The 13,077-nt window shown below is 49.5% G+C and overlaps 1 protein-coding gene across 14 annotated transcripts in view; it reads left to right on the top strand.

The window, feature by feature from the left end:
• The window catches only part of POU2F3 (POU class 2 homeobox 3), a 78,025-nt gene extending 65,223 nt beyond the window's left edge, over window positions 1-12,802 (top strand). For 12 of the 14 annotated variants that reach the window (XM_036862541.1, XM_036862537.1, XM_036862539.1 and 9 more), the window contains 7 exons: window positions 322-500; window positions 905-1,046; window positions 3,017-3,153; window positions 4,723-4,884; window positions 10,366-10,432; window positions 11,510-11,645; window positions 12,633-12,802. In XM_036862541.1, the coding sequence (XP_036718436.1) occupies window positions 322-500; window positions 905-1,046; window positions 3,017-3,153; window positions 4,723-4,884; window positions 10,366-10,432; window positions 11,510-11,645; window positions 12,633-12,672 (863 nt within the window). In that variant the 3' untranslated portion in view covers window positions 12,673-12,802. Of the gene's footprint in view, window positions 1-317; window positions 501-904; window positions 1,047-3,016; window positions 3,154-4,722; window positions 4,885-10,365; window positions 10,433-11,509; window positions 11,646-12,632 lie in introns of all 14 variants that reach the window. The other 2 variants (XM_036862551.1, XM_036862538.1) reach the window with 1 other exon arrangement.
• Window positions 12,803-13,077: the final 275 nt, after the last annotated feature.

Genomic DNA, 13,077 nt, shown 5'->3' with positions numbered 1-13,077 from the left:
TTTGTAAACAAGTCTGCTAGCTCCTTTTATGGTAGAAAACTGAAAGGAGGAAGTTACCTGCTCAGAGTCAAATAGTGAGTCATAGACTAAAACCCAGAAAGGCCACCTCCCTGTCCCACACTCCTACTGTTTCTACCCCAGCTACTCCGGCTATTTGCTAGTCCCTTCATAGAGACTCCAATTTCCACGTCCACACCATCGAAATAATAGGAATCCAATCTGTCATCCTCTAAGTGGGCCTATTAGTACAAAATACCAGGAAATGCATTCGATCTGTTGACTGTTTGTGGGTTGGCTTGGTGTGTGTCTGCTCTTAGGCAGTTGGACGCCCTGGGGTGCCAGGATCCTCTTTAGAACCGCATCTGGAAGCATCCCAGCATCTCCCAGTCCCCAAGCATCTCCCCAGCTCTGGAGGAGCCGATGAGCCCAGTGACCTGGAGGAGCTGGAAAAGTTTGCCAAGACCTTCAAGCAGAGGCGCATTAAGCTGGGCTTCACACAGGTTCGGTTTGGGGCAAGGAGGTGGAAGAACTTGGGTTGAGTGAGTAGAGACTGGGGTTCCCGAGTGGAGGTTTTAAGAGCTCATTGTGTTTGGGGCAAACCCACCGTGTTCCTGCGTCCCCTGAGAATGGGGCACAGTTGCCGTTGGTAGGGAAAATGGGAACACTGCTGGTGGAGGGGAGAGGAATGAGAGCCAGGCAAGGAGCTAGGCATGAGGGCACAGCGCACTCAGAGTCTAGTGAGAGAAATAACCAAGTCTCCATCTTAGAGGGAAGAAACTGGAAGGGAGCCAGGGTGAGCAAAGGTTCGCTGGGTGTGGATAGGTGCTAGGATGGTGAGGGATGTGGACAAAGGAGAGAAGGGGCCTACCTCTCAAAGTTCTTCCCTCTCCGTCCCCGCGTGCAGGGAGACGTGGGTCTGGCGATGGGAAAGCTGTATGGCAACGACTTCAGCCAGACTACCATCTCCAGATTTGAGGCTCTAAATCTGAGCTTCAAGAACATGTGCAAGCTCAAGCCGCTGCTGGAGAAGTGGCTGAATGATGCAGGTAGGCCTCAGGGACACGAGGATGGATGGAGCCTTAGAAGGTCTGCAGGGAAGGGGATGGTGACTGGTCCGTGTTGCGGCTTTCTTTCTTTTTTTTAACAACATTTTAAAATTATTTATTTATTTATTTATTTATTTATTTATTTCTTTCTTTATTTATTTATTTTGGCTGCGCCAGGTCTTAGTTGCAGCATGCGGGATATTTTTTTTTAGTTGCAACATGTGGACTCTTAGTTGCGGCATGCGAGCTTCTTAGTTGCAGCATGCGGACTCTTAGTTGTGGCATGCGTGTGGGATCTAGTTCCCCAACCAGGGATGGAACCCGGGCCCCGTGCACTGAGAGCATGGAGTCTTACCCACTGGACCACCAGGGAAGTCCTCTGTGTTGGGACTTTTGGCAGTCAATACATAGCACCCTTTCCTCTCCTCCTGAGTCTGGAACCAATTGAGAAATAAGACACAGGAGATAGCCAAGTAGAGATGAAAATGTCAGCTTCACTACTGATAAAGCGCATGGAAGACATAGCTTTAGGTCTGTGGCCACGAAGACTTGCCCCATTTTATTCCCTACCCCAGACACACCCAGCCTAGACCGTAGGACAGCTCGCCAGAGACAAAGCTCGGGTCTGCAGAGCAAACACACTTACCCAGACTGCTGTCTGGACTAGGTCTAGGTCAGGGCCATAGGGAAGTAGGTTCTCTAGGGTCACATGGCCGGGAGGAGGAGGCAATAGGCACAACGCAAGATCTTCATCTGGCTAATTCTTGAGTAGGTTTTCAGAGGGCAGGGAGTTACTCTGAGCTAGACTGGTTGGGAAAGCCTTACAGCAAGAGTGGAGTTTGCAGGAGGATTCAGTCAGGCGTGGGGGTGGGGGGGCCAGGAGGTCCGGGTTGTAAGCCAAGGGCAAAACGTTTGCAATAATGAATGGAAGAGCTTGGTGTCATGGCATAGCATGGGACAGGGTTTCTCAGCCAAGGCATTAGCAACAGCTTGGGCCAGAGATTGCTCTGCGGTGGAGGCGGTGCTATGAATTGTAGGCTCTTTAGCAGCACCCCTGGTCTCTACCCACTAGATGCCAGGATCACCCGCCCCCTGTTGAGACGTGTAAAAATGTGCCGAACGTCCCCTGGGGGGGTGGGGGTGGTACAGAATCTCGCCCCAGGTTGAGAACCACTGGTCTAGGAGCAGAGCCAGTGTCAGGGCTGGGCTCTCGTCTGTAGATAGTGTGGGTCAGTGGTTACTATGGAGAGAGAGGAAAGCGGGGGATGGGCAGCCAAGGGTGTGACCCTCTCAGAAGTTGCTCCACGTGGAAACAAGGGAGGGGGTGAGGAAGCTCCCCACCCCACCCCGCCCCACCCCCGCCGGGGGAAGGCTGATCCTTCGGAGGTTTTACAGGAGGCCGAAGTGAAAGAGGTGATCAGAAGGTCTTAGGATCTTCGGGAAGGGATCTTGCGGATCATTTCTAGTGCGATTCCCTGGCTGCGCCTGAATCCTTCCTAAGGGACATCCCCGCCGACCCCTCATACAGCCTCAGCCCCAACACTCACACTGAAAACAAAGTGGCTTCCACACCAACATTCCGCCACCAAATGCCACTGCCTTTAGCTCAAAACACCGGTCCTCATTTTCCTTGGGATTCACATCCAGGCCTACTTATAAAACACAGGCTCATGGGCGTCACTCGTAGGAGCTCTGCCTGCACCCTCTCACACCCACACACGCCGCTGATGTCTGGGTGTCCCTGAACCGTGACCGCAAACGCTGGAGGCACTGCAGTGAGAGGCAGGGAGGACCTTTGCCCAGAGCAACGAGGGGAAGCAGGATTCTTAGTCTGTCTGGCTCCCCTGTGTGGGGGAGGGGGCTGCAGAACCTGCCGGGAAGGGTCATTGGACCCCAAGTCCATCGAGCCAGAGCCTGAACCAGCCGCCTTCCCTTCTCTGAGCCTCCCCTGCTCTCTCTCCTCCCCACAGAATCCTCTCCCTCAGACCCCTCTGTGAGCACCCCCAGCTCTTACCCCACCCTCAGTGAAGTGTTCGGGAGGAAGAGGAAGAAGCGGACCAGCATCGAGACCAGCATCCGCCTGACTCTGGAGAAGAGATTTCAAGATGTGAGCGGACCCTTTGGGTGGGAACGGGTGGGCCGACTTGCACAGGGGTTGAGCAGACGCACACAAGCCCCTCGGCACCACCCCTGAGCCCCCACACACCTGCCTTGGGAAAGGGTCGGGACACAGAGACACGCTCCCTCTCCAGGTGCCCCGGTGTTTGAATGAGAGGCTGGGTTCCAGAAACTTCCTCCCCCACTGACCCTTCTCGCCCTGACCTCTGTTTGGTGCCCATTGTCCCTCGAGCCGGGAGAGTTAAAGACTGGGGTATGGAATCCCAGAGGAGAGTGTATCCCTGTATCCAGTTGAGAAAAAGGGAGCAAAGCCAGGGCATTGTAGATAAATTCTTCATTTTCTTTGCATTGTTTTGTATTTTTCAAATTATATATATAATAAATGCTCATTGTAAACAATCTGGAAAATGCAGGGAAGCAGGAAAAAAATCCACCACCAAATGCCATCTAAATGCACGTCCTTCTATTTCTTTCTTCTTCATACATTTAAATATTTGTAGTCATATTACATACAGACACCTTTTTGAACTTGCAGCAAAAGTATATTCTTGAGCCAATCTGTGGACGCTAATAATACCAGTTATGTGCCCCGGGGGAGCTGGGGAAGAGAAGAGTGATAAACAGGTGTGGTCTAAACAGCCTCTAATCAGGATCCCTTAGGTACCAGCCTCCAGAGCTTCCATCCACACGGCATAGTCCCTAAAGGGCTCGCCTGTGGCCTAGTTCCACCTTGCAGGCCCCAGGCCTCCAGGACTCCTGTCTCTCCAGCAGACTCTCCAGCACATATGACTCAGGACCTGATGGCTGCATACTGCTGGCAGGGTGACAAGACCTGGCTTTTCCTTCTGATTAAGTTTCTCAGAGCAGCAAGAGTAAGGGAGGGTGCAGAAGGGAGAGAAGGGAGTTAAGAACAAAGATTGGGTGGGGGTAGGAGGGGTCAGAACAAAGGAGTGATGGATATGTATTGGAATGTGTGTGTGTGTGTGTGTGTATATATATATATATATACACACACACACACACACACACACACACACGTCTCCTCTATGGTCTTGATGGGTCCACATGTTTTAACTTTATCATTTCCTATTTTGAGGTAGGCAGCAAGAAATGACGCGAGAGAAGGGTATCAGATTCTGAGGAAAGAACAGAAGGGAGCGTGTGTTCTGGGGATTCTGCCTGCCCTACCTAACTCATCAGTGGGCTCCTCTTTTCAGAACTTCTGAAGAAGGAGTGAGAGAAGAGCCTCCACCCTGTGTCAGGCCCTGTGCTTGGCAGTTTATACACATTTTCTCATTTAATCTTCATAATCATCCTATACGGTAGGCATTATTTCTCTCATTTCATAGATGATAAGACTGAGGCTCAGAGAGGTTCAGAAAGTTTCCTAAGGCCACAGAGTAAGTGCTCCAGCCACTATTCCATCGTAGGTCCGATTCTAAAGCTTTTGCTCCATCTATTGTTCTATCCTGCTTCTTTGGAACATCTGTTCCCCACGCACAGTTCTTGATCCTATTCCCGTCTCCTCCTGACTACTCTATCCCTTTGGTTTCTGTAGAACCCCAAACCCAGCTCAGAGGAGATCTCCATGATTGCAGAGCAGTTATCCATGGAGAAGGAGGTGGTGAGGGTCTGGTTCTGCAACCGACGCCAAAAGGAGAAGCGGATCAACTGCCCCGTGGCCACACCCATCAAATCACCCATGTACAGTTCCCGGCTGGTGAGTGGCCAGGAGCCAAGTTGCCTGCCAAGCATTGGGGGAGATGAAGCCTGGAGGGCAAAGAGTCCTCCCCGTCCTAAAGAAGATGGGGGTTGGAGAGCAAGGAATAAATATATAAACAAAGAGATGCTGTATACAAAATACATATAATATAAAGAAGGATAAGGAGATAGAAAGCGATTACGGGGAGATGCTTTTATAGTAGAGGGGTAAGAAAAGACCTCTCTGATAGGGTGACATTTGAGAAGGGATCTAAGTATTGAAAGGGAACGAAATATCTGAGGGTTAGAGTGTTCCATGTAGAGAAATCAGAAAATGAGAAGACCTGACATGTTTGAGGAACAGCAAGGAAGCCAGTGTCACCAGGGCAGGGTGAGGAAGGAGGTGAGAAGTGGGAGATGAAGTCAGAGAAGTAACGGGGAAGTAACAGGAAGCCATTCACCACGGTCTCAGAGGCCATCGAAAGGACCTTAGCTTTTAGTTTGAGTGAAATAAGAAGCCACTGGAGAACTGACATGGGTTGCTATGTGGAGATTAATTTGTGTGGAGGCAGGATACCAGCCTGAGAATTACAACAATCAGGCTGAGAGTGGTGGAGGCTTGGGCTAAGGTGGAGATCATGGTGGTGAGGAGGCGTGGCTGGATTCTGAATGTATTTCAACCACGAGCCAACAAGATGTGCTGTTAGCTCAGATATGGAGTGTGAGAAATAAGGCCAAGATGACTTCAAGGGTTGTGACCTGAGCAGCTACTTGGAAGGTGCTGCCATTTTTTGAGATGATGAAGACTGCAGGAGGAACAGGTTTGAGGGGGAAAAAAGACTAAGTATTCAGAGCTGGTCGTATTAAGTTAGACTTACCTCCTAGGCATCCAAGAGGAAGGGTCATGCAGACAGTTATATCTGTGATTCTGGAGTTCAAGGGGGAGAAGTCAGGGCTGGGAATAATTTGAAGTTCAGGCAGAATGGGAAGTTTGGAGGATATGTAATGTCTTCTCCATCTAGGAGAGAGATGGTGCCTGGAGGGTGGGGGGGAGGGGGAAGGTTCTTCTTCAACCCTAGGGATGGTGATGGTTGAAGGTTAAGGGAATTGGGGATAATGGTGTTGTCCTCTGTCTTTTAGTACTCAAGGATGGGTGAGATTCAGCCTCATTCTGGGTGGGACGTAGCTATTTCATAAAACTATACTATTGTTTATTCTTTCACCATACATTTATTGACCGTCTACTATGTTTTGGTCTTTGTGCTGAGTGCTGGGGATGCACAAATAAGTAATATTTGTTCCCTGTCCCAGAGCACCTCACTGCCTAGCAGAAGAGACAGACAAATAAACAAATGATAAACAACATGATGATTTCTCTTGGAGAACTTAGGAGTAGCAGCTAACAAAGCCTTGGGAGGTGGTGGTTAGGGAAGGCTTCCCCAAGGAGATAATTAATACCTGGGCTGAGTCTAAAAAGACAAGAAAGAGTGAAGAGGCAAATAAGTGAGGGGTGGAATTCCCCCAGGGGGATAGTATGAGAACAGCGGTATGGAGGAGGGAGAAGAGGGCATATGCACGGAATCGCAGGTGGTTCCACGTGGAGGAATGTTGAAAGATGAGGCTGGATAGATCAGCAAGGGCCAGACAGAAGGGGCTATGAGCAGGGCTAAGGAACTTGAAGCCCTGGGGAGTTGCTGAAGGATTTGAAGTAGGGCATTAGTGTGATCTGATTGCTTTTTAGAACGATCACTTTGACTGTAGTTATAAAGGGTGGTTTGAGAGGCATCACATTTAGTTTCAAAGAGACCAGTTAGATGTGACTGCAGTTATCCAGCAGAGACATTAAAAGGGCTGAAGCAAACCCATTTGGTAAGAATGAAGCGGATGGGAGAGATTCAGGAGATAATTAGAAGGTAGAATTATTAGGTCTTGGTTAATAAATTGAAAACTGGGTGGGGCAGGGAGAGCGATAAAGGAAAGAGAATACTCTGGGATGACTGTCAGCATTCAGGCTGGGCTGATTGGGTAGAAGCTGGTGCTGTAGATGGAACAATTAAACACAGGGGGAGGAGCTGGCTTAGGAGTAGGAAAAAATGATGATTTCAATTCTTTACATCATTATGATATACAGAGAGGCCTGTGGGACACCCAAGTGGGAATGCCCCTGGGCACTTGGAATAATGGGTCTGGAGGTCAGGAGGAAAGGCTAAGACAGAGGAATGGACTGGGAGTCATAAGCACACAGGTGGTAGTTGGAATCCTGGGTAAGGAGGAGCTCACCTGTGGAGTCTGTACAGAGGAAGCAAAGAGGAAAGTTGAGGTCTCAACCCTGGGGAACACTAGCTTTAGAGGGATGGGCAAAGGGGGAGCACCAAGGAAAGAAACTGAGAAGGAGGAACCAGAAAATGCAAAAAATTGCAATGAAGTACATGGAGGGGTGAAGCAGATGTGAAGAGCCCTGCAAGAGTGCTTTGGGAGCACAGATGAAAGACCCCCAAATCAGAATGGGGTGTGGGAGGGCTAACCCCCTGATTTGTTTGGAGAACAGACTAGGACTTAGCAAAAAGAACAGCATAGCTGGCAGAAGGAACAGTGTGTGAGAGGCATGGAATTATAAAACAACATGATGCATTTGGGGAATCACAAGCCTTTTGGTCTGGCTGGAGCTAAGGGTTTAGGACTAAGACAGAGAGGTTGATGAGAGCTAGATCATGGTGGGTCGTGGACGCTAAATTACTCTCAAAGATATGAAGAACCGTTGACAGTTTTAGGTTGGAGACAATGCGATATTCATTCACCATTGCTGTCTTAAATACTTACTGAGCACCCACCATCTCTTTGGCACTGGGATATGGTGGTGCACAGGATACTTACTGGTGATCTCTGCTTAGAGTCTAGCAAGGAAAACAGACATTAAACAAATGCAATTTGTGATGAAGCCTCCAGAGAAGATGTGAGGGTATTTGAGGGACCTAACCTAGTCCAGATGTCAGGGGCTTCTCTGAGGAATGATGCTCAAATTGACAGCAGAAGAAAGAGTGGACTTGAATGGGGAAAAGGTCTGAGTTGCGGTGGGAGACAGGACGGAAGGGTGGAGATAGTGTCAGGAAGAACATTCTATGCAGAGGAAACAGTGTGTACAAAGGTCCTGAGGCTGGGGTGGGTGGGGAGAGGAAGCAAAGAAGGTTGGAATGGAACCCGAGGAGTGAGAGAGAGTGTGTGAAAGAGGAAGCTGGAGTGGTAGGCGGGGGCTAAATCATGTAGGGCGTTGTAGACCATGTTAAGGGAACTGAACCATGTCATAAGAGAGTCAGAATCTTTAAACATGGGGCTTTGTTTAGAACAGATGGGAGGTAGTTATCACTTTGGTTCAATCCCAGCCTGGGGCACCAACGTGGAGGAAAGTGGTGGGAGGCACGGAGGAGCCGTAAAGGAGTGTCATGGGTTCTCATCGTGCATTCAACACATATTTACTGAACACCTGCAAAGTTCCAGGCACTGCAGTAGACACTGAGGACACAGCAGGGGACCACGCAGGCATCATCCTGCCCTCATGAGTTCCCCAGCCTAGTGGGGGAGAAAGATGTTAAATAAATAATCACATTAATACTTGTGGCATCCTGAAGGAAGAGACTAGAGAAAATGTTCTAATCCTGTCTTCTCCTCAGGTCTCATTGGGACACTCTCCGTGGGACTAGGACATAGTTTCTTCTGCTTCTGATGTGAAATGATCTCTAAGATACACAGTTAAGGGGAAAAAAAAAAAAAAGAATGAGACAGAGAGAGAAGGCAGGAAAAAACAAAGGCAAAATTATTCAGACCAGTGTGCACAGAATGCTTCCATTTATATACAGAATGTTAAAGGAACCATATCTATGTCTGCTTGCATACGTATAGTCTGTCTCCAGAAGGAAGCAGAAGAAGCTGGTCGCAGTGACTAAATAATTATTTGTTTAAAAACAACAACAAATTTCTGGGTGTGTGGCAGCAGGGAGGGGCGGAGGAGAAGAGAGAGATTACCGATAACATCTCTTACCTCTTACCACGCTGCTCCACACCTGTCTCCACCCTTGGTGGGCCCCAGCCGACTGAGGAGGCTCCTTGTAAAAGGGCAGGTAAATGAAAGCAGCAGAACAATTGCTGATTAATTAGGAAATGAGTACATGCCGCATCCTGTCGGGATGGGATGTTCCAAACTGGGGAGGGGAGGATCGCCAATCACAGCTCCCTGAGCAGAACTTCCTTGCAAGATCCTTTGTAAAGGTTGATCTGAGCGTCCCAGGTCAGCATGAGAAGAATAAGGGGGAGGAAAAGTATGCAGGGTTCAGCTCAAATGAAGAAATAAACAGTTTCTAGCTAGAAACACACAACAGTTGACAGCTTCCTGCTGGAAGGAAGGGAACTAACAGCCTTGCGCTGTTGGCCAGGGATTGAGTTGGAAGCTTTACGGACATTATCTCATTAAATCTTAATTAAAAGAAAATATGAGGGAGGTATTACTGCTATTTTATGGATGAGAAAACCTAATCTCAGTGGGGTTAAGTAACTTGCCCAAATCACACAGACAGTGGTGAAGCCAGGGCTCACCCCCAGATCTGTTGGGCCACAATGTCTATTCTTTTTATTACGTCTTGTTGCAGGTTGTGCTAGGATAGTAATACTGACGGGGGGGGGATTCCTGAACTGCGTGGGAGGTTAAGCTAAATCATCTTCGGTCCCTTCCAAACTCAGAGTTGATGATGTATCCAGGGCAAGATGAAAGGCTTCAGAGACTGCAGTTCATCTCCTCCAGTTACCTCGGGAGAGTGGATGGTCCACTCATGCATCAAGATGGGAAGCCTGAAACAGGGTGGTTAGGGCTGGGGGCTCTGCTGCCCTGAGCAAGTGCAGGGGTCTTTTAAGAAAGAAGAAGAGGGACTTCCCTGGTCATCCAGTGGGTAAGACTCCACACTCCCGATGCAGGGGGCCAGGGTTCGATCCCTGGTCGGGGGACTAGATCCCACACGCATGCCGCAACTAAGAAGTCCGCGTGCCGCAACTAAGACCTGGCGCAGCCTAAATAGATAAATAATAAATAAAATAAATAAATATTTTTTACAAAAGGAAGAAGAAGGGACTGGAAAATAGACAGCCATCCAGCAGTGTCAGCCACAGCAGGGTCCAGGAGGCATGGTCCTCTCATCACCGGAGCACTTGAGCAGGGCAGCTTCAGCCTGGCAGTGCCCAAGAGACCTTGCCAGGGGACACACAGCAGGGAGGGCAGGGCCTGGTGTCAGCAGCAGGGAGCCGCGGGAGCAGGGCAGAGCCAGAGCTGGGTGCTGTACGTGGTCCAGAGACCTTCCTATGAAACAAGGCACAGAGTGCAGGTTTGGGATTAGGAAGTCATCCAGGAAGCTGAGCCCTGTCTCTGCAGAGTCTGGGGCCCAGCATCCTAGGAGAAGTGCCAGAGGTGGGAGAAGGAAGCAGAAGTGGACATTTATAAGCTTCTGTTGCCTTTCAGGTGTCTCCCTCTGGGTCTCTGGGGCCCCTCTCTGTCCCTCCTGTCCACAGCACCATGCCTGGAACAGGTGAGCTCTAAAAATGAGGTTTCTGAATAGTACCAGAATTCTTTTAAATAATGGGATACTAGAACTGAGAGGTACCTACCTAAGTCAGCATTCCCAAAACGTATTTCAAAAGATGTTAAAATCTGTGCTAGGAAGAAAAGGCTTCTGTGATCAAGTAAGTTTAGGAAATGCTGGGTAGGCAAAGTTTGAACAAGTGTTTGTTTTTGTTTTAATTGCCACACTTTCTCCATACAAATGAGCTGTATGGAAGGCAAGGTTTTCCAAACCAATTTTCTACAGAACTCTATTTTTCAAAGAGTATTCCAAAGCATTTCAAAGAACTAGAGAGGATGACCATATGACAGTCCCAGTGTCTGACAGTCCCTTGTCCTGACATAATTATCAATACCAGTGCCTTCGACCCTTCAAAGCATCTTAGGTTGGAGGGTGAAATATATGTCACCTTCTCCACGGAATGCTGTTTGGGAAACTCAAATACAGTTTAATCCAAATCTGCCATATTACAGAGGTCGAAAAGGGGATGCAGGGAAGTGAAACAAGTTGCCACAGGCCACAGAGCTGCTTAGCGAATGGCCCAGGCCTCCTCACTCCTGGTTGTGTTCTTTCTGGAAGACCACGAACCATCTGGAGATGGCAACGTCAGAGAGGCTGGCCGTCTTTACCTGTGCTCTCAGCTTCTCTTTTCCTCCCTGAGCACTTTGCTTTCTTTCCTCCTCTCTTCCTTTCCAAGGCTTCTGGTTCTTTTGCTCATCCTGCCCCGTGGTCTGGGGCTGCGTATACCCAGCCCAGGGCGTGTCCTGGAGTAGGATGATTTTGGCATCTGTATCTCCTGTGTTTTGGCTAGTCTGGGACTCGTAGAACCAGCCATGCCACTCTCCAGGGCCCGGGCCGAGGAGAGCGTGTATGATGAGGGCCCCTTTGGGGCCGGGTGTCGATGCTAACATGGTAGGAGTTGGGCAGATGGGTGGCGGCTAGGGACAGGGTGAGCCCCCTTGGAGGATGCATGTCTGAATGTCACGAGGTCCCCAGACCCAGCCTCATTGTTTCCCCCTTGTTTTTGCCTCTCCTGGTTCTCAGTAACGTCATCCTGCTCCTCTGGGAACAACAGCAGGCCTTCGTCTCCTGGCCCAGGACTCCACGCCAGCAGCCCTACTGCATCTCAAAATAACTCCAAAGTGGCTGTGAACTCCTCCACCAGTTTTAACTCTTCAGGGTGAGGCGGAGGGGAGAGCCCAGAGATACCTCAGCGGGGCCGAGGGACATGTGAGGAGCTGCATCTGGGTCAACACCTTGGGAAGGAAAGCTTGTCACGGGGCTGGCCAAGGGGGATGGGGGTGGCAGGGAGGGGGCAGCGTGGAGCGCCAGACTGGCCTCTCTCCCTAGGGAGTGGGATTTAAAAGAGAAGCCTCAGCCAGTGAGCAGTCCTGGCAAGGAGCTGATGTCAACAAAGCCAACATGTCCCTCCTCACTGGGAGGGTGGAAATTTCCAAACCCTCCTGTCAGAAAGGGCCAGGTCCTTCCCTGGGCTGAGGAGTTCCCCTCCAGGCCAGCTCCTCTGCTCTGGGGTGTTCTGCCCCGAGCCTGAGCTTCCTCCAGCATGGCTGACACCGTGAGAGCAGGAGGGTGGGTGCTACCCCCTAACCTCGTGCTCCCACCCGGGATGCAGCGGGAAAAGCAGCCTCTCAAGCTTTGATTAATGAACCAAAGAATCTACCCTAAGAAGTGTTCTCAGCGGATGCCTCGAGAGATCCTTCCCCGATTCAGAACAAAACAGAGATTTGCAAGTTAGGCGATTGGTTGAAGACCTGAGCTTGTCGGAAGAAATGAACCCACTTGTCCAAACCCAGACTGTTCAACAAGGCAGCCGCCTCTTATGGGCCAATTGTTGCACAGCCCGAAAGGTTGGAGCGCCTCAGACACCTCCACCAAAAAAAAAAAAGAGAGAGAAAAACATATAATGTACATTTTAAAGAATTGTTTTGAGATATAATTCACTTTCCATAAAATTTACCATTTTAAAGTGTACAAGTCAGTGCTTTTTAGTTTATTCACAGGGTTGTGCAATTGTCACCATAATCTGATTCCAGAACATTTTCATCACCCCCCCGCCCCATACATACCTGCTAATACTCACTGCTCATTCCCATCTTCCCTCCTCATTAGAAGCTGTCCGATTGACTTGTTTCTTCCTTCCTTCTAGATCTTGGTACCGATGGAATCATCCCACCTACCTCCACTGAGACCAAAAAGTTTCTCCTATGCCACCTGGCCCTGTATTCCCCACTGGAAGGAAGGGAGTCACGCCTTCTCTGTATGGACAGATTACTTTCAGGAGAGTAGAAGAGAATCTCCACTATCAATGAACCCAAACTCTTGCCTTCTTCAGGAGCAAGGGCCTCTGGAGATCCAAACTGTGACCGAACCCTGTGCTGCCTCCTAGTGCTCTTGAAACGCACAGCCCTCCTAGGAGGTGACCATTTTTACCTTCCTTGCCTGTGCCCTTCTCCTCTCGTTCCAAATATGTCAGATGGCTTCACTGCGACTGTGGTCTTTCAAAAAGGACCTCTTGCCATTATTCTCCAGCTCATCTCCAGCTCATTCTGGGCACAGCCATTTGCCTGGTGCCAAACCACCAGAGGGGAGAG

Source organism: Balaenoptera musculus, chromosome 8 (genome assembly GCF_009873245.2).
Source record: "Balaenoptera musculus isolate JJ_BM4_2016_0621 chromosome 8, mBalMus1.pri.v3, whole genome shotgun sequence".
NCBI classification, from domain to species: Eukaryota; Metazoa; Chordata; class Mammalia; order Artiodactyla; family Balaenopteridae; genus Balaenoptera; species Balaenoptera musculus.
The sequence above is the reverse complement of the archived record's forward strand: the minus strand, read 5'-3'. Positions and strand labels throughout refer to the sequence as shown.